At 38.5% G+C, this 20,304-nt stretch overlaps 1 protein-coding gene across 4 annotated transcripts in view; it reads left to right on the top strand.

Annotated features, from left to right (window-relative positions):
* Positions 1-20,304, top strand: part of NUFIP1 (nuclear FMR1 interacting protein 1) — a 53,658-nt gene that overhangs the window by 14,270 nt on the left and 19,084 nt on the right. For all 4 annotated transcript variants that reach the window (XM_054446372.2, XM_054446373.2, XM_054446374.2 and 1 more), the window contains exon 6: positions 8,894-8,986. In XM_054446372.2, coding sequence (XP_054302347.2) covers positions 8,894-8,986 — 93 coding nt within the window. The remainder of the gene's footprint in view (positions 1-8,893; positions 8,987-20,304) is intronic.

Below are 20,304 nucleotides of genomic sequence, written 5' to 3'. Positions count from 1 at the left end.
TATATTTTGAATTCATTCAGTACCTTTTCACTTTCAGATTTCTAACGGCCAAGCCTGAGCAACCAAGTGATACCCTGTATCTACAAAAATAAAAAATTAGCCAGGTGCAGTGGTGGGCACCTGTAGTCCAAGCCGCTCAGGAGACTGAGGCAGGAAGATCCCTTGAGCCCAGGAGTTTGAGGTTGCAGTGGGCTATGATCACGCCACTGCGCTGCAGCTTGGGTAACAGCGAGACCTTGTCTCAAAAAAACAAAACAAAATAAATTTCCAGTGCCCTTCATGCAGTTTCAGCCACTTACTTTCATGGCCACATCCTGGATTCTAAAGTTGGACATACTCCTCTTTCCATCCGTCCAGCTCACTGTCACCTCTACCAGGGCTTGGAATAGTTGAGGCTTCCCATCCTCTTTACCTTGTTTTTCTTTCATCTTCCTTCTTCCTTCACTTCCTTACCCAGCCTAGTTCACTTCAGCTGCTCTTGTCGATATCTCAGCTTCCTTCTTCCGTTATCCTCCATTGCACTCATCTGGCAAAATCCCAGCTCTGGCTCAGTTGCTACATCCTGTTCAAGAAAACCACACAATTGAAATGTAGTCTGCAAGTGAACACTTGGGCAGTGCTTTCTGACTTAAGGAGTTGACTTGACCAAAGAGAAGTTTAGGGTATTTTCTTTGTATTTGTTGTTTTGTGGTGCAAAATTAGATGTTCAATATGCATATGTTTCTTAGTTATGTAGATGACTGTGCAGTGTAAAATTTAAAAGTTTGTTAAACTGATTTTGTTTTTAAGCAGCTAAAATGCCCATGAGAATACAACTCCATAGAACTGGCAACCAGAATCCTATAATGTGGGCTTAACTTGTCTTTTCTGATTATTTCCACATTATTTGCTTATAGGGGTTTTTTTGTCTCAGTCAAACTTGTTATTTATCATATCTCATACAGGGTTTGTGAACTTTCGCCCTTTTAGTTTTGTTCATGGTGCTGCTTCTAGAAGATCTTACCTTCTCCATCTTTAAAGTTCTGCTCATTGCTCTTAGCTCATCTGAAATCCATCCACTTTTGCGGATATTTTTTCTCATCTGTCTAGAGAAATGTCTTGCCCTTCTTTGAATATGGTATCTCCTTTCTGCCTCTTTAGCACAGATATCTTTTATTATGACCCTGTTGGTGAACTTCTTTGCATATGTGTCTTTTATTCTTGAATTAAGTGTGAGCTCTGAAATGTAAGAACCAACTTTTACCTGGCTGCTTCTATCCCATAGTGCCATAGTTATAGGGAATGCTTGTAAATGTTAGTGTGTGTAAATGGCGCTTGAAGATATTTTTCTTATGGGTATAATTCTGTTTTGGTACACACAAGTAAGTGGTTGGAGAAATCTTACTGAGACTTGTATTTATAAGTCATGTTTGAGCTGTATCTTTGTTGTTTTTAGAGAAATTGGGCAGAAATGTTTTGATATGATTAATAATTATGCTTGGAAATTATAGTGTAACTAATAGTACTTAAACTGCTGTGGTTTTGAACATTAAATTCTTACTACATAGGGTAGACCATCACCGGGACAAACCAAATTCATCCGTATTTTAAAGTATTAATGGCTTTTCCCTACACGATTGTGAACTATGCCCCCTTGTGGTTTTGTGAACAAACGATTAAAGGAAAAAATTTCCACTGGCTAGAGAAACTTTAGGAATATTAATATTTGAAGATGAAAACTAGCTTAGGCAGCATGTATTAAAGTTCCTGGTAGAAGACTAGTTTGATTTTCTACTGCTAGCAAGAAATCTCAGCAACCTTTCAATATATGTTAACAGACATTTTGCTTATCTTTGAATAACTTCTTGACAATAGTTTAGTTTGAAAATTAGAGGTAAACATTCAGTATTTGAAAGGACAAAGATTTTGCTATATATGGCTGAGTTCACCAAAAACAGACACGAGTAACTTCTTGCCTTTAGGGTTCTCACTGTAGTGTGAAATGAATAAATATACATGAGGTGACCATAAGACCACAAGTAACTGAAGCATTAATTTTAGCTATGTAGGGACAATCCTGACTGGTCAAGGGATATTTGAGTTTTTGGAGGGGAGGGCCGTCAATTTGTTTTTCAGGACTTCCTATAAGAGGTGATGTGCCTCCCTCCCCCAATTTATCTTAATGTATATTGTACATATAGTGAAATTCACCCTTTTTAGTGGATAGTTCTGACAAATATATACTGTCATATAAATACCACCAGAATCAAGATATAGAACAGTGTTTCTTCACCTGGAAAAATTGCCTTATGCCCTGATGGCAGCCTCCCCTCCACCTACTGGCAACCACTGATTTATTTTTTGTTCTTATATTCATACTTTTGCAGCAACATCACATAAATGGAATCATACAGTATGTGGCCTTTTTAGTCTGACTCACTCATTTTTAGTCTGCATTTGAGAGTTATCCATGTGGTTGCATGTAGCAGTTGTTTGTTTTTTATTGCTGAGTATTACTCTTTTCCATTGTATGGCTGTATCTCAGTTTGTTTATCCATTCTCAGTTGAGTGTTGTTTCCAGTATTTAGCCTTTATATAAAGTCTTCATAAACATTCATATATAGATTTTTGTTTTGAATATAGGGTTTTATTTGGCTTGGATAAATATCTAGGAGTGGGATTGGTTGGTCATGTGATAAGCATATGTTTAACTTTATGAGCAACTGCCAAACTGTTTAGGAGGATAGTTTTAAATCCAGATATGCCTATTTGAGCATGGAAAGTATTCAGATAAAAGGAGATGGTAGGGTGCAGCGGTGCTTGCATCAGCTAGTCATGTTCTAGGAAATGGAATGGCAACCTTACTACCATGGCTTAGTGCAAAGAGGTGTCATTTTCCCAAGGTTAAAAAAAAAAAAATCCAGGGCTACTGTTGCTGCATGACAGTACCATGGACGTAGGCTGTCTCTTGTTGCACCGGAGTAGGCGGCTCTCTGCTTGCCTGTCACCAGAATGTTCTTGCATATGCAAATATTAGGCCACAGAATAGGCAGAAAGAAGAGAAAAAGACAAAAGGTACATGTAGCCTAGTTTCCCCCCTTTTCATTGGGAAAACAGTAGCTTTGTTTTTAGTTCCAACCAGGAGATAATTTATATGGATCTCATTGGCTAGAAGTGGGCTGCTTGACCACCTTCAGTGGCAGTGGAGTTGATGGGATGCCCGAAACAAAATTGTTAAGGAATGGGGGAGAATAGGCAATTAGCAGTGTTTGCTTTAGTTCTTGGTGGCACAGTGGAATTTCAAAACTATAAGTGAATTTTGGAAGCAGCTCTGTCCTTCTGAATAAAGGATTGACTTGAGCAAGCGTTTAATAGGCTTGCTGGTGACTCTTTTTATGTAGGACAGGTGGGGGCTGAGGGGATAGAGTCTAGCTCTGGTTTCCAGAGGTATGCTATGACAGCAGGCAGAAGTGCCTTGGAAGAGGAATGGGCAAAATCTGTTGAGGGAACAAGTGAGGTTATAGGTTTGTGAAATTTAGAGGTGTTTAAAGAGAATGAGGAAATGGGGTGAAGATGGCAATTTTGGATGAAGTTTATTTGTACCTGTGATGTTGCTTTGTTTAGTAAGTACTCTGAAAATTCTTTGGGCACTGGCTGAGTTCATCTGAGGTTCTTCCATAGTTTGTTTCTCAGGTTCTTGCTCTTTAATATATTCTGAAGAGTTCATATATATTTTTTCTGTATGTATATTTTATTAGAGGATATGGGAAATACTGCTCTTCTTTTGGTATGTTTGATAGATTTCTCAAAAATGCACAAATACTATCCCCACTAGCAATTTTTTAAAAACCTATTACGGGCCGGGCGCGGTGGCTTACACCTGTAATCCCAGCACTTTGGGAGGCCAAGGCAGGCAGATCACTTGGGGTCAGGAGTTCGAGACCAGCCTGGCCAACATGGCGAAACCCTATCTCTACTAAAAATACAAAAATTAGCTGGGCATCATGGCACGCACCTGTAATCCCAGCTACTTGGGAGGCTGAGGCAGGAGAATTGCTTGAACCCGGGAGGCGGAGGTTGCAGTGAGCCAAGATCGCACCACTGTACTACAGCCTGGGCAACAGAGTGAGACTGTCTCAATAAAAAAACAACAAACAAAAAAAACCTGTTATGAAAATATACTTACTTTCTACATTCCTGTCATTCTCAATTTTTAAAAAATATTACTTGAACTCCTAAAAAGAGTAAGTTCCACATTGGTGTGGCAGAATAGTCCTTATTTCATGAATTTAATCTTTGTGTGAGAGCTACATTCTTTCTGATGTATTTCCACTATATTCTTTGACATGCAGGAAAAATAAGGTCTTTATGTAGTTGCTCTGTTAGGAAAAGCTTGTGAAAGATTTCACAGAGTAAGAATTTTAAAGCTTAAAGAAAACTGAAGGTTTGCTTGGCATATGGCTTCCTTATCTTTGACAAAAGTACATCTTTGTCTTTACTTCTACATCTCTGTATTTTTCAGGTTAGTCAGACTCAGAGGTACCAAGTGTATTTAATTTAGTAACTTTTAAGGCTTTCCACTAATAACCTTTCCCCTACCTCCCCAAAAAAGCCACCAAAAAAAGTGATTCTTTCTTAATTCCTGTCCTATGCAGTACCAATGCTGTATGATTTGGCTTTAGGGAAAATGAGTGGTAGAGGTTTGTTTCCAAAACCTTGCTTTTATTATAGAAACAGTGGAACATTTTCTATAATTTCCCAGCAGACTGGGAGTCCACTAGGTGGAGTAGTTTTACAATTTATTTCAATGCTTACTGTGGCTCTGAGGAAATCCTTTTGTTTCCCTGGTTCATGCAGAATTCCAGCACAGGAGATCTGCTCCTAAAGAATGCTGTATCTTTTTGATGTTCAGAAAGAAAAGTACAATAGTGTAGCTTGTGTGGAAGCAGTTGTGGTTCAGTGAGAGTGGGAAGAGTAACTATGTTTTATAGAACAGGCAGAGGGGAAAAGCCAATAAATGGGTTGTGATTTGAGCATAAGGAAAAAATTGGAGAGAATAATGTGACCAGAATGGTCTGTGCTAAGATAATGGTTAGGACGGTTTGCCCATGTGTTGGCTCTGTAGTGCTTAAAGATTGTCACTGGAGGCATAAGGTATAGGCAATGGGGAAGGTGAAGAAGAGGTAAAAAATGAAAGAAGAGAGGAAGGAAAAGAGCATAGTTTCAGGACCATTTCCTCTTAGTGAACTGAGGAAAGATAGAAGTACAGGGAGAAAATGATTTTAGTAGATAAAAATATAGAAAAACCAACTGTGAAAATTTCTCTTGTCACGGTCTTTATAACTTCATATTACCCATTCTCTAACAGGAGATATTGGACTAAGCTTTACATGTATGTAACTGCAATGTAAGACATAATTTATGTTTTTTTCAATAGTCTTTGGATTTGTTATTTCTTGTACTTTAGGAACCTGATCTCCTTCATCAGAACTCTTTTTTTTCGTTATTCATTTATCTCAGCTTCATGTTGGTGGAGTGGGGCTTCCTACTGTTGTTTATGTGTGTAATTAGGTCTTGTGTTTCTGATTTTTCTTTTTTGGGATAATTTGCTTTCTAGCAACCGTTTTTCCCTCTAGTTTTAAATATCTGGATTCTGTGTAAATAAGAATGTAATAAATTTTGGAAGAGGATTTTACTGATTTCAGCACCAAGAAAAATAAAATCTTACAACTTTTTAAAACTCTAATCTTACTTTTAGGAACATGATACTAAATTTTAGGAAGACAAGTTTCCTTACCTTTAGGAACATGATACTTAATTTTAGGAAGTTAAGTTTCTTTACGTTTAGGAACATGATACTGCAGTCTGCCTGAAAGAGAAAATTAGAAAATTAGCTGTTTTAAAAGGCTTCCATCAAAGGAATTTCTACACATCACATCTTTGATGTTTCACTTAGGGAACTCTTTCTTATATCTTACTTAAAATCCACTTGCTATAACAAGTTTAAATTCTTTGCCAATGAAAGCAGTTACCTAGCATCTGCTCTCTGGTACGTAGTACACTGTAGTGCCAAATTTTATCATGTAACATGTATCCCAACATGGTAAGAGTCTGCAATACTCTGCAAAAATGTTGAAGAAACTTAAGTAATAAGTAAATTTGAGAATTGTGGAGGGTGTTGAGTAGCTGTGAGTTATGTGTCTCGCCACTGTGAGGCCTGTGAAAGTCATTACTGTTTTTCTCATTTCTACTTCTGCATATTCTCTTCAGTTTGAGAACAACTGGACCATCCTCTCTGTAAAACTATTTTTATTGTCGCTTCTCATCTTCTTTTAAAGGCTGCAAATAGTTCCTTTCATCTTTCTTTGGAGGTTTTATTTTTCATCCTATTAATCATCTTTGAGTCTCTTCTGAATCCCTTCCAAGTCTTTTTTTTTTTTTTTTCTCAGTGTTCCTGTAGTTTAGAAGTACAGAACTGGACACAGTGCCCTGAGAGTATCTGACTGCTTTTGAGTATCCTGGAGGAAGATTTCACACTCGTACAAGTGCCAGAGTCTACTTCATATAACCTTAGATTATGTTTGCTTTCTAAAAATGTAGTCATGTATTGCTGACTGACTGTCAGATTTTTATCTGACCTTGATCTTTTCCTTTTATGTTTATAGTTTGTACATTAATCATCTTTTTTTTATGGAGTCTGTTTTTCTTGACTGGATATATATTGCTTCACACTGTCCTCATTGAAATTCATTGTGTTTTTTTCTGATTACTTAACCACTTACCCAATGTCATTTCCATTCCTGTCTTTCCGTATGGCCCACCCATAGGCTTTCTATATTGTCTGTGCTATTCAAGTCAGTAATGCAAATGTTAAAAAAAAAAAGGCAGAAGGTAGAGAAGTGTCCTAGAAGCAATGGCAGAACACATTTGTTGATGTTTCTCCAAACGTACTCTGATCAGCAGCCAGACGGGGTAGTAGAGAGCTGTGTTCCCTTCCTTCTATGTTTTTTACACTCCTAGAATCTATTGCCCTCTTCCTGAAAGTTTGGTGTCTGCATCTCCACACAGCTATGCAGAGAAACAAAGAAAGCAATTCATCTTGCACACTTCTGTCAGATTTCATCTTAATCACTGCTTTGTACATATCTCTCCCTGTTCCTAACTTTCTGTGGCTCTCTATCACCTGCTGAATTAAATATAAACTTTCTAGTTTGGTATTGAAGACACATTTTGGCCTAAGTCTCCCTTTCCAGTCTGATTGCTTATAACTGTGTTTCATACCATATTAACTACTTGTCATTCTCCAGATATCTCTTTCACTTTTTCTTTTTTTTTTTTTGTGAGACAGAGTCTTTCTCTGTCGCCCAGGCTGGAGTGCAGTGGCGCGATCTCAGCTCACTGCAACCTCTGCCTCCTGGGTTCAAGCAATTCTCCTGTCTCTGCCTCCTGAGTAGCTGGGATTATAGGCATTCGCCACCATGCCCAGCTAATTTTTTGTATTTTTAATAGGATGGGGTTTCACTATGTTGGCCAGGCTGGTCTCAAACTCCTGACCTCCCAAAGTGCTGGGATTACAGGCGTGAGCCACCATGCCTGGCCTCTTTCACTTTCTGAAGTCTTGGTTTGTTTGCATTGTTTGGCCTACTTAACACACTCTGATTTCTGTTACCATTTAAGACCAATTTCTTTCACTTCTTTTCTTTATGGATTTTTCCAATTAGATATAGTCTTTCCATTCCACCCCCACCCCCCAATCTTTATACCCTCTTGGGTACTTTTGTCTTATGTTATCACTATTTATGTGCTTTTCTTATCCTCCTGGTAGACAGTATATTTTTTATTTTATTTATTTATTTATTTATTTATTTATTTATTTATTTATTTTTTGAGAGGGAGTGTTGCTCTGTCACCCAGGCTGGAGTGCAGTGGCACGATCTCAGGTCACTGCAACCTCCACCTCCTGGTTTCAAGAGATTCTCCTGCCTCAGCCTCCCGAGTAGCTGGGATTACAGGCGCCCGCCACCACACTTGGCTAATTTTTGTAGAGATGGTATTTCACTACGTAGGTCAAGCTGGTCTCGAACTCCTGATCTCAAATGATCCGCCCACCTCAGCCTCCCAAAAGGCTAGGATTACAGGTGTGAGCCACTGTGCATGTTTTTTGAGAACTATCTCCTTCTTATCTTGGTAACTTCGATATACCTAGCATGTATTTGCATAAGAAATTGAATAGACTTGGCCGGGCGTGATAGTTCACGCCTGTAATCCCAGCATTTGGGGAGGCTGAGGCGGGTGGATCACCTGAGGTCAGGAGTTCAAGACCAGTTTGGCCAACATGGTGAAACCCTGTCTCTACAAAAAATACAAAAATTAGCTGGGCATGATGGCAGGTGTGTGTAATCCCAGCTACTTGGGAGGCTGAGGCAGGAGAATTGCTTGAACCCAGGAGGCCGAAGTTGCAGTGAGCTCAGATTGCGCCATTGCACTCCAGCCTGGGTGACAGAGCGAGACTCCGACTCAAAAATAAATAAGTAAATAAGAAAGAAATAAAAGGTAGTGACTAGAATAAATTGAATAGACTTAAAAAATTTTTTTCAGTATTTATAGGTACATGCCATATAGATGAATTAGATCAGTTTGAGCACATTGTATGATATATTTGATTTAAATTCCAGTGTACACTTATCTAGTTGCAGACTGCTAGCAAAGTTTGTGGATCAGCAGGTGGTCCACACTTTGAGTAACATTGTTATAAGTACTTTTTTCCCTCTTAAAAAATTGTAGAAGCAGTTAAAGGTTTATAATTTGCTGTGTTAGTTGTTAAACAAAATTGCTAAATTCAGCAATTGCTTGATTGCTTATTTAAAGTTGTACTCTAAAAGCCCTATTATGATTAACTTTAATTATTTTCTAGAAACTATCCAACTCTGGCCAATATTGAAAGGAAGAAGAAGTTAAAACTTGAAAAGGAAAAGAGAGGAGCAGTATTGACAACAACACAATATGGGTAAGTTCCTTATGCTTATGAATAATGAAAAGGAGCACAAAACAAAATCTTAAAACCCTTATGTACTCAATTCTGAAATCTTTGCTTTTGTAACTTATTTACTTAAAAAGACAAATTTATTTATTTTTATTTTTATTTATTTTTTTTTTGAGACAGAGTCTCGCTCTGTTGCCCAGGCTGGAGTGCAGTGGCGCCATCTCGGCTCACTGCAAGCTCCACCTCCCGGGTTTGTGCCATTCTCCTGCCTCAGCCTCCCGAGTAGCTGGGACTACAGGCATGCGCCACCACGCCCAGCTAATTTTTGTATTTTTAGTGGAGATGGGGTTTCACCATGTTGGCCAGCATAGTCTCGATCTCTTGACCTTGTGGATCTGCCCACCTTGGCCTCCCAAAGTGATGGAATTACTGCACCCGGCCCCATGCCTGGTAATTTTTGATTGGATACTTGACACTGGAAATTTTACATTATTGGGTGCTGTATTAGTCCATTTTCATGGTGCTGATACAGACATAACTGAGACTGGGCAATTTACAAAGGAAAGAGGTTTAACTGTACTTAGAGTTCCACGTGGCTGGGGAAGCCTCACAATTGTGGAGGAAGGCAAGGAGGGGCAAGTCACATCTTCTATGGATGGCAGCAGGCAGAGAGAGGAGAGCTTGTGCAGGGAAACTCCCCTTTTTAAAACCATCAGATCTCATGAGACTCATTCACTCACTATCACAAGAACAGCTCAGGAAAGACCCACTCCCATATTTCAATCACCTCCCACCTGGTTCCTCCCATGACATGTGGGATTGTGGGAGTTAAAATTCAAGATGAGATTTGGGTGGGGGCACAACCAAACCACATCAGGTGCTGTATATTTTTGTGTTTCTATAAATGTTCTTGAACTTTTTTCTGGGAACACAACTGAGTTACTTAGAAACAGTTTGATCCTTCTGGATCTTGCTTTTAAGATTTGTTAGATGAAACCAGAGCAGTGTTTAGTCTGAAACTAACTACTCACTACTGATGTAAGATCTTACTGGGTATCTTACCCCATGCCCTATGAAATACGAGGTACAAACAGGCCCTAGTTATGACTCCAAGTGAAGATGAGGTGCTGATAACTCTGATCCTTTTGGGTGGTTTTTTTCTCCCCAACCTTGGGTAGTTTCCTGACAAATACATGCCAGTCAGTCTTCTGATAAATAGTCCAGGGTAATTCCTCTGCAAATCTCTAGAGTTCTCTCTCTCTCTCTAGTTTTTTCCTCTCAGGTATGTCCTGTAGCTCTAGATGTCTTGCTCTCTCTGGTGTCTCAACTCCAGTTCCTCAACTCAGGGATTCTACCAGGTCCCATCTGGATTCCTCTTCTCCGCAGTCTGGAAACTCTTTAAGGCTGTAAGCAAGGGCAGTTGCAGGGTTCACTATTCATTTATTTTCTGTCTTTCAGGGCTCACTGCTCTTGTTGCTTCATGCCCTGTGTCATAGAGACCGTTGTTTATTCATTTTGGCTAGTTTTTTGGTTATTTCAGGTAGGAGGATAAATTCAGTCCCTGTTACTTTATTTTGGCCAAAAACAGAAGTTCTTAATCATGTCTTTTATAAATAAAAATTTCAATTTTCATGAAGTCTGATTTATTAATCTTTTATTTTTATGGTCAGTGCTGTGTGTGTTCTGCCTTAAAAAAAACTTTTGCTTACTTGGAGATCATAAAACTATTTCCTTATGTTTTCTTTTAGAAGATTTATTGCTTTGCCTTTTTGGTATATGTCTAGAATTAATTATTGTACATAGTGTAGGGTTTAAGGGCCTTTAAAATTTTTTCACATGTGAATTACAGTTGATCCAGCACTAATTGTTATACCATGCAAACCCCAACCAAAAGTAACCTGGTATAACAATATTAATGTCAGACCAAATAGATGTTAAAGCAAGATGTGTTATTAGGGATAAATAGGAATATTTTGTAATGTTAAAAGAGTCAGTGCAACAAGAAGACATACCAATTCTAAATCTATATGTGTCTAGAACATAGCTTTAAAATATGTAAAGTGAAAATTTTGAAACAAACACAACTCTTGAGCAGAGAGACAAAAATCCTATACAAAATGTTAGCAAATAAAATCTGGCAATATGTAAAAAGGATATAACATCATGACTAAATGGGATTTATTCCAGGATCATGTTTATTTATCACATTAACATAGTGAAGGAGGAAAATGCTATTAACTTAATGAGTAAGGAAAACAGTTTGATAAAATGTACCACCAGTTCATAAAAAAGACATATCAGCAAACTAGTAATAGAAAATAATTTCTTTAATCTAATAAAGGATATCTATCAATACTCTGTAGCCACATCGTACTTAATGGTGCAGTAGTGATCACTCCCCCACCTCCCCTAAGATTAGAAGCAAGATAAGGATGTCCAGTGTTACCACTTTTATAAATGAATTTAGCAAGGTTGCCAAATACATGTAAGATCAATATTTTTAAAATCAACTCTATTTCTATAAAGTAGCAACAAACAATTAAAAAGTAAAAATTTAAAAGATACCATTTAGAATAGCATCAAATACCTACGAATAAACCTAACAAAAGTTTTGTAAGATTCTACACTCAAAACTACAAAACATTGCTCAGAAAAATTCAAGGCCTGTATAAATTGAGCAATATATAATATTCATGGACTGGAGAACAATATAATTATCTTAATTCTCTCCCAAATCCAATTAATTACAGTCAAAATTCCAGCAAGGTTTTTTTTTGTTTTTTTTTTTTTTTGGTGGAGGAGGGATGGGGGAGATTGATAAGCTTTAAAATTACAGTGTGTCACTTAATGACAGGGATACATTCTGAGAAACAGGTTAGGCAATTTTGTTGTTATGAACATCATAGAGTATACTTAAACAAACTTAGCTAATATAGCCTACTACACACCTAGGCTGTGCAGTAAAGCCTATTGCTCTTAGGCTACATCCCTGTACCATGTGTTACTGTATCCAGTTGTAACACAATGCTAAGTATTTGTGTATCTAAATATAGAAAAGTTTCATTAAAATGCACCATTAAAAGCAAAAAATGGTATACCTGAATGGGACACTTAGCATGAATAGAACCTGCAGGACTGGAAGTTGCCTTGGGTGAGTCAGTGAGTGAGTGGAGAGTGAATGTGAAGGCCCGGGATGCTACTATACACTACTGTAGACATTACAAACATTGTACATGTAGGCTACACTAAATTGTTTTATAAAAGTAATTTTTTACTTTATGATGTTATGATATTACTGGGAATTATTTAGCTCTGCTATAATCTTACAGGACTACTGTCATATATGTGGTCCATTGTTGATCAAAATGTCATTATGTGGCGCATGATTGCATATGAAAATACAAAAGATCTAGAACAGCAACTAAGAAAGCTAGAGTAATGAAGATAATTGTGGTGTTGTCCAAGCATAAATAGATAAATAGAGCAGAATAGAGCCCACAAACAGATCCACTGAGAAACAATCACCTAACTTATGATAAATCTGGCAGTATAATGCAGTGGAGAAAGGATCATGTTTTCAACAACCTATTCCTTTTAAACTTTTTGTGTCTCTATTTAAAGTGTATCTCCTATATATTATGTAATTTTGTCTTCTTAGTAATCTGAACTGAAAATCTTTGCCTTTTAACTAGTGCTTAGTTCATTTACATTTAATGTAATTCCTAATGTAGTTGGGTTTTTAATTTGTTCTTCCTTTCTTGCCTTCTTTTGGATGGAATCTTTTTTTTATTACTTAATCTCTCCATTTTAGGTACATCTACATTTTTATTTACATTATGCCTTTTGTAACTATTTTTAGACGGTTGATTAAATGAACTTTTCTTTTCAAATGATTGTCAAGTCATAGTATAACAGAACTACTCCCTTGAAGGTGAAATAGAGTGCAAATAACAGATACACTACTTTCTCAATTAAGTCTTATAGATGTCATTAGTGAAGGATCTTCTTAACTCATTACTTATTAGTGAATACCTTAATGATGATCATTCAGAAGCTAGCTGTGGTCAGATGCTATAAGAGAAAAATACAGAGAAGGCATCTGTGAATGGGAGCTCAAAGAAAGTGGCATCTCTTCATTATCCTTATGGGGCCAGTGGGCCGGAGGCAGAAACTAGGCCTGTTTTCTTTGCAGTGACACTGTTAGGTTCTTAGCCTGACATCTGTGGATGGACATAGGAGATTGGTCCATGGCTTTCTGCAAAATTTGGACTATACATATATATTAATTTTTGTAATGAGATTCTCCAAGGGTTATTATGACCCTAAAGGGATTAAAAATCTCTGGATTGCAGATATATAAATTAAACATGTTGATTTAACAAATTATTTCAAAAATGTTATGATAGTAAACTACCATTTATTAAGGGCTTAATGTGTTATCTTACTCTGTGAAGTACTGTATTTATATTATCTTAATTCTGTGTCCCCGTAATTCCCATTCTGTTTAAAGGAGTAAACAGGCTTAGGCATACAAATATTTGTACAACAGACACAGCCTATAAGTGACAAAGTTGAGATTTAGATGCAGATTTCTAATTATTTACTGCATCCTCCATTATTAATGAAAAATGAATTTTGCCCAATAAATGGCAAACTGTCAAAAGCCTATCTTTGCGAAAACTCATTCCCACCAATGAGTACCTTGTGTTATTGTCTACTATGAAGGAACCTTTTTTTAACTGTCTTCCCCGCCCCCGCACACACACACATAGTTTAAATTAGAAGATGCTCGCATAATTTTTTTTTTTTTTTGGAGACAGAGTCTTACTTTGCCCGGGCTGGAGTACGGTGGCACAATCTCGGCTCACTGTGACTTCCACCTCCCAAGTTTAAGCAATTCTTGTGCTTCAGCCTCCCGAGGAGCTGGGACTGCAGGTGCCTGCTACCACGCCCAGCTTATTTTTTGTATTTTAGTAGAGACGAGGTTGCCCAGGGTGGTTTCGAACTCCTGAGCTCAAGTGATCCGCCCACCTTGGCCTCCCAAAGTGCTGAAATTAAAGGCGTGAGCCACCGCACCTGGCCAATACTTGCTTTCTTTCTAAAAGTAGTTGTAGCTGTTGAGAGGGCACTTGATTTGAGCTGGCTGTGAAATTGCAATAGGCTTATGTGTTGTGATAGGCCTATAAAGCAGAGAAAATAGTACCTGTCTTACCTATTTCAGAGGGTTCATGAAGGTTCAACAAGTCATATTTGTAAATGCTTCAGAAACTTTAACTCCTTAAAAATGAGTAGACAAGGCCAGGTGTAGTTGGCTCATGCCTGTAATCCCGGCACTGTGGGAGGCTGAGGTGGGTGGATCACCTGAGGTCAGGAGTTCGAGACCATCCTGGCCAACATGGTGAAATCTTGTCTCTACAAAAATACAAAAATTAGCCGGGCTGATGGTGGATGCCTGTAATCCCAGCTACTCGGGAGGCTGAGGCAGGAGAATCACTTGAACCCAGGAGGTGGAAGTTGCAGTGAGCCAAGATCATGCTATTGCACTCCAGCCTGGGCGACAGAGTGAGATTCCGTCTCAAAAGAAAATAAAATGAGTAGACAAGAGTGAACATACTTTATAAACTCTAAGAAACACTTTCAGCTGGGCACGGTGGCTCACACCTGTAACCCCAGCACTTTGTGAGGCTGAGGTGGGCAGATCACGAGGTCAGAAGATTGAGACCATCCTGGCCAACATGGTGAAACCTTGTCTCTACTAAAAATACAAAAATTAGTTGGGTGTGGTGGCACGTGCCTGTAATTCCAGCTACTTGGGAAGCTAAGGCAGGAAAATCGCTTGAACCTGGGAGGTGGAGGTTGCAGTGAGCCAAGATCACGCCACTGCACTCCAGCCTGGCGACAGAGCAAGACTCTGTCTCAAAAAAAAAAAAAAAAAGAAAAGAAAAAAGAAACTTTCATGTACAATAGAAGAATGAAATAATGCTGCCAGTTAAATTGACCTTTTTTTTTAATTTTAATTTTATTTTTATTATTATTATACTTTAAGTTTTAGAGTACATGTGCACAATGTGCAGGTTAGTTACATATGTATATATGTGCCATGCTGGTGTGCTGCACCCATTAATTCGTCATTTAGCATTAGGTATATCTCCTAATGCTATCCCTCCCCCCTCCCCCCACCCCACAGCAGTCCCCAGAGTGTGATGTTCCCCTTCCTGTGTCCATGTGTTCTCATTGTTCAATTCGCATCTATGAGTGAGAACATGTGGTGTTTGGTTTTTTGTCCTTGCGACAGTTTACTGAGAATGATGATTTCCATTTTCATCCATGTCCCTAGAAAGGACATGAACTCATCATTTTTTATGGCTGCATAGTATTCCATGGTATATATGTGCCACATTTTCTTAATCCAGTCTATCATTGTTGGACATTTGGGCTGGTTCCAAGTCTTTGCTATTGTGAATAGTGCCGCAGTAAACATACGTGTGCATGTGTCTTTATAGCAGCATGATTTATAGTCCTTTGGGTATATACCCAATAATGGGATGGCTGGGTCAAATGGTATTTCTAGTTCTAGATCCCTGAGGAATCGCCACACTGACTTCCACAATGGTTGAACTAGTTTACAGTCCCACCAACAGTGTAAAAGTGTTCCTCTTTCTCCACATCCTCTCTAGCACCTGTTGTTTCCTGACTTTTTAATGACTGCCATTCTAACTGGTGTGAGATGGTATCTCATTGTGGTTTTGATTTGCATTTCTCTGATGGCCAGTGACGATGAGCATTTTTTCATGTGTCTTTTGGCTGCATAAATGTCTTCTTTTGAGAAGTGTCTGTTCATATCCTTTGCCCACTTTTTGATGGGGTTGTTTGTTTTTTTCTTGTAAATTTGATTGAGTTCATGGTAGATTCTGGATATTAGCCCTTTGTCAGATGAGTAGGTTGCGAAAATTTTCTCCCATTTTGTAGGTTGCCTGTTCACTCTGATGGTAGTTTCTTTTGCTGTGCAGAAGCTCTTTAGTTTAATTAGATCCCATTTGTCAGTTTTGGCTTTTGTTGCCATTGCTTTTGGTGTTTTAGACATGAAGTCCTTGCCCATGCCTATGTTCTGAATGGTAATCCCTAGGTTTTCTTCTAGGGTTTTTATGGTTTTAGGTTTAACGTTTAAGTCTTTAATCCATCTTGAATTAATTTTTGATAAGGTGTAAGGAAGGGGTCCAGTTTCAGCTTTCTCCATATGGCTAGCCAGTTTTCCCAGCACCATTTATCAAATAGGGAATCCTTTCCCCATTGCTTGTTTTTCTCAGGTTTGTCAAAGATCAGATAGTTGTAGATATGCGGCGTTATTTCTGAGGGCTCTGTTCTGTTCCATTGATCTATATCTCTGTTTTGGTACCAGTACCATGCTGTTTTGGTTACTGTAGCCTTGTAGTATAGTTTGAAGTCAGGTAGCATGATGCCTCCAGCTTTGTTCTTTTGGCTTAGGATTGACTTGGCGATGCAGGCTCTTTTTTGGTTCCCTATGAACTTTAAAGTAGTTTTTTCCAATTCTGTGAAGAAAGTCATTGGTAGCTTGATGGGGATGGCATTGAATCTATAAATTACCTTGGGCAGTATGGCCATTTTCACGATATTGATTCTTCCTACCCATGAGCATGGAATGTTCTTCCATTTCTTTGTATCCTCTTTTATTTCATTGAGCAGTGGTTTGTAGTTCTCCTTGAGGAGGTCCTTCACGTCCCTTGTAAGTTGGATTCCTAAGTATTTTATTCTCTTTGAAGCAGTTGTAAATGGGAGTTCACTCATGATTTGGCTTTCTGTTTGTCTGTTATTGGTGTATAAGAATGCTTGTGATTTTTGTACATTGATTTTGTATCCTGAGACTTTGCTGAAGTTGCTTATCAGCTTAAGGAGATTTTGGGCTGAGACAGTGGGGTTTTCTGGATATACAATCATGTCATCTGCAAACAGGGACAATTTGACTTCCTCTTTTCCTGATTGAATACCCTTTATTTCCTTCTCCTGCCTAATTGCCCTGGTCAGAACTTCCAACACTATGTTGAATAGGAGTGGTGAGAGAGGGCATCCCTGTCTTGTGCCAGTTTTCAAAGGGAATGCTTCCAGTTTTTGCCCATTCAGTATGATATTGGCTGTGCGTTTGTCATAGATAGCTCTTATTATTTTGAGATACATCCCATCAATACCTAATTTATTGAGAGTTTTTAGCATGAAGGGTTGTTGAATTTTGTCAAAGGCCTTTTCTGCATCTATTGAGATAATCATGTGGTTTTTGTCTTTGGTTCTGTTTATATGCTGGATTACATTTATTGATTTGCGTATATTGAACCAGACTTGCATCCCAGGGATGAAGCCCATTTGATCATGGTGGACAAGCTTTTTGATATGCTCCTGGATTCTGTTTGCCAGTATTTTATTGAGGATTTTTGCATCAATGTTCATCAAGGATATTGGTCTAAAATTCTCTTTTTTGGTTGTGTCTCTATCTGGCTTTGGTATCAGGATGATGCTGGCCTCATAAAATGAGTTAGGGAGGATTCCTTCTTTTTCTATTGATTGGAATAGTTTCAGAAGGAATGGTACCAGTTCCTCCTTGTACCTCTGGTAGAATTCGGCTGTGAATCCATCTGGTCCTGGGCTCCTTTTGGTTGGTAAGCTATTGATTATTGCCACAATTTCAGCTCCTGTTATTGGTCTATTCAGAGATTCAACTTCTTCCTGGTTTAGTCTTGGGAGAGTGTATGTGTCAAGGAATTTATCCATTTTTTCTAGATTTTGTAGTTTATTTGCGTAGAGGTGTTTGTAGTATTCTCTGATGGTAGTTTGTATTTCTGTGGGATCTGTGGTGATATTCCCTTTATCATTTTTTATTGCGTCTATTTGATTCTTCTCTCTTTTTTTCTTTATTAGTCTTGCTAGCGGTCTATCAATTTTGTTGATCCTTTCAAAAAACCAGCTCCTGGATTCATTAATTTTTTGAAGGGTGTTTTTTGTCTCTATTTCCTTCAGTTCTGCTCTGATTTTAGTTATTTCTTGCCTTCTGCTAGCTTTTGAATGTGTTTGCTCTTGCTTTTCTAGTTCTTTTAATTGTGATGTTAGGGTGTCAATTTTGGATCTTTCCTGCTTTCTCTTGTGGGCATTTAGTGCTATAAATTTCCCTCTACACACTGCTTTGAATGTGTCCCAGAGATTCTGGTATGTTGTGTCTTTGTTCTCGTTGGTTTCAAAGAACATCTTTATTTCTGCCTTCATTTCGTTATGTACCCAGTAGTCATTCAGGAGCAGGTTGTTCAGTTTCCATGTAGTTGAGCAGTTTTGAGTGAGTTTCTTAATCCTGAGTTCTAGTTTGATTGCACTGTGGTCTGAGAGACACTTTGTTATAATTTCTGCTCTTTTACATTTGCTGAGGAGAGCTTTACTTCCAACTATGTGGTCAATTTTGGAATAGGTGTGGTGTGGTGCTGAAAAAAATGTATATTCTGTTGAATTGGGGTGGAGAGTTCTGTAGATGTTTATTAGGTCTGCTTGGTGCAGAGCTGAGTTCAATTCCTGGGTATCCTTGTTAACTTTCTGTCTCATTGATCTGTCTAATGTTGACAGTGGAGTGTTAAAGTCTCCCATTATTATTGTGTGAGAGTCTAAGTCTCTTTGTAGGTCACTCAGGACTTGCTTTATGAATCTGGGTGCTCCTGTATTGGATGCATATATATTTAGGATAGTTAGCTCTTCTTTTTGAATTGATCCTTTTACCATTATGTAATGGCCTTCTTTGTCTCTTTTGATCTTTGTTGGTTTAAAGTCTGTTTTATCAGAGACTAGGATTGCAACCCCTGCCTTTTTTTGTTTTCCATTTGCTTGGTAGATCTTCCTCCATCCTTTTATTTTGAGCCTATGTATGTCTCTGCACGTGAGATGGGTTTCCTGAATACAGCACACTGATGGGTCTTGACTATCCAATTTGCCAGTCTGTGTCTTTTAATTGGAGCATTTAGTCCATTTACATTTAAAGTTAATATAGTTAAGTGTGAATCTGATCCTGTCATTATGATGTTAGCTGGTTATTTTGCTCGTTAGTTGATGCAGTGTCTTCCTAGTCTCGACGGTCTTTACATTTTGGCATGATTTTGCAGCGGCTGGTACCGGTTGTGCCTTTCCATCTTTAGTGCTTCCTTCAGGAGCTCTTTTAGGGCAGGCCTGATGGTGACAAAATCTCTCAGCATTTGCTTGTCTGTAAGGTATTTTATTTCTCCTTCACTTATGAAGCTTAGTTTGGCTGGATATGAAATTCTGGGTTGAAAATTCTTTTCTTTAAGAATGTTGAATATTGGCCCCCACTCTCTTCTGGCTTGTAGAGTTTCTGCTGAGAGATCCGCTGTTAGTCTGATGGGCTTCCCTTTGTGGGTAACCCGACCTTTCTCTCTGGCTGCCCTTAACATTTTTTCCTTCATTTCAACTTTGGTGAATCTGACAATTATGTGTCTTGGAGTTGCTCTTCTCGAGGAGTATCTTTGTGGTGTTCTCTGTATTTCCTGAATCTGAATGTTGGCCTGCCTTGCTAGATTGGGGAAGTTCTCCTGGATAATATCCTGCAGTGTGTTTTTCAACTTGGTTCCATTCTCCCCGTCACTTTCAGGTACACCAATCAGACGCAGATTTGGTCTTTTCACATAGTCCCATATTTCTTGGAGGCTTTGTTCATTTCTTTTTATTCTTTTTTCTCTAAACTTCCCTTCTCTCTTCATTTCATTCATTTCATCTTCCATCACTGATACCCTTTCTTCCAGTTGATCGCATGGGCTCCTGAGGCTTCTGCATTCTTCACATAGTTCTCGAGCTTTGGCTTTCAGCTCCATCAGTTCCTTTAAGCACTTCTCTGTATTGGTTATTCTACTTATACATTCGTCTAAATTTTTTTCAAAGTTTTCAACTTCTTTGCCTTTGGTTTGAATTTCCTCCTGTAGCTCGGAGTAGTTTGATCGTCTGCAGCCTTCTTCTCTCAACTCGTCAAAGTCATTCTCCGTCCAGCTGTGTTCTGTTGCTGGTGAGGAACCACGTTCCTTTGGAGGAGGAGAGGCGCTCTGCTTTTTAGAGTTTCCAGTTTTTCTGCTCTGTTTTTTCCCCATCTTTGTGGTTTTATCTACTTTTGGTCTTTGATGATGGTGATGTACAGATGGGTTTTTGGTGTGGATGTCCTTTCTGTTTGTTAGTTTTCCTTCTAACAGACAGGACCCTCAGCTGCAGGTCTGTTGGAGTTTGCTAGAGGTCCACTCCAGACCCTGTTTGCCTGGGTATCAGCAGCGGTATCTGCAGAACCGCGGATTTTC

The sequence above is a fragment of the Pongo pygmaeus genome, chromosome 14 (assembly GCF_028885625.2).
Source record: "Pongo pygmaeus isolate AG05252 chromosome 14, NHGRI_mPonPyg2-v2.0_pri, whole genome shotgun sequence".
NCBI lineage: Eukaryota > Metazoa > Chordata > Mammalia > Primates > Hominidae > Pongo > Pongo pygmaeus.
This window is presented reverse-complemented; position numbering and strand designations above follow the sequence as displayed.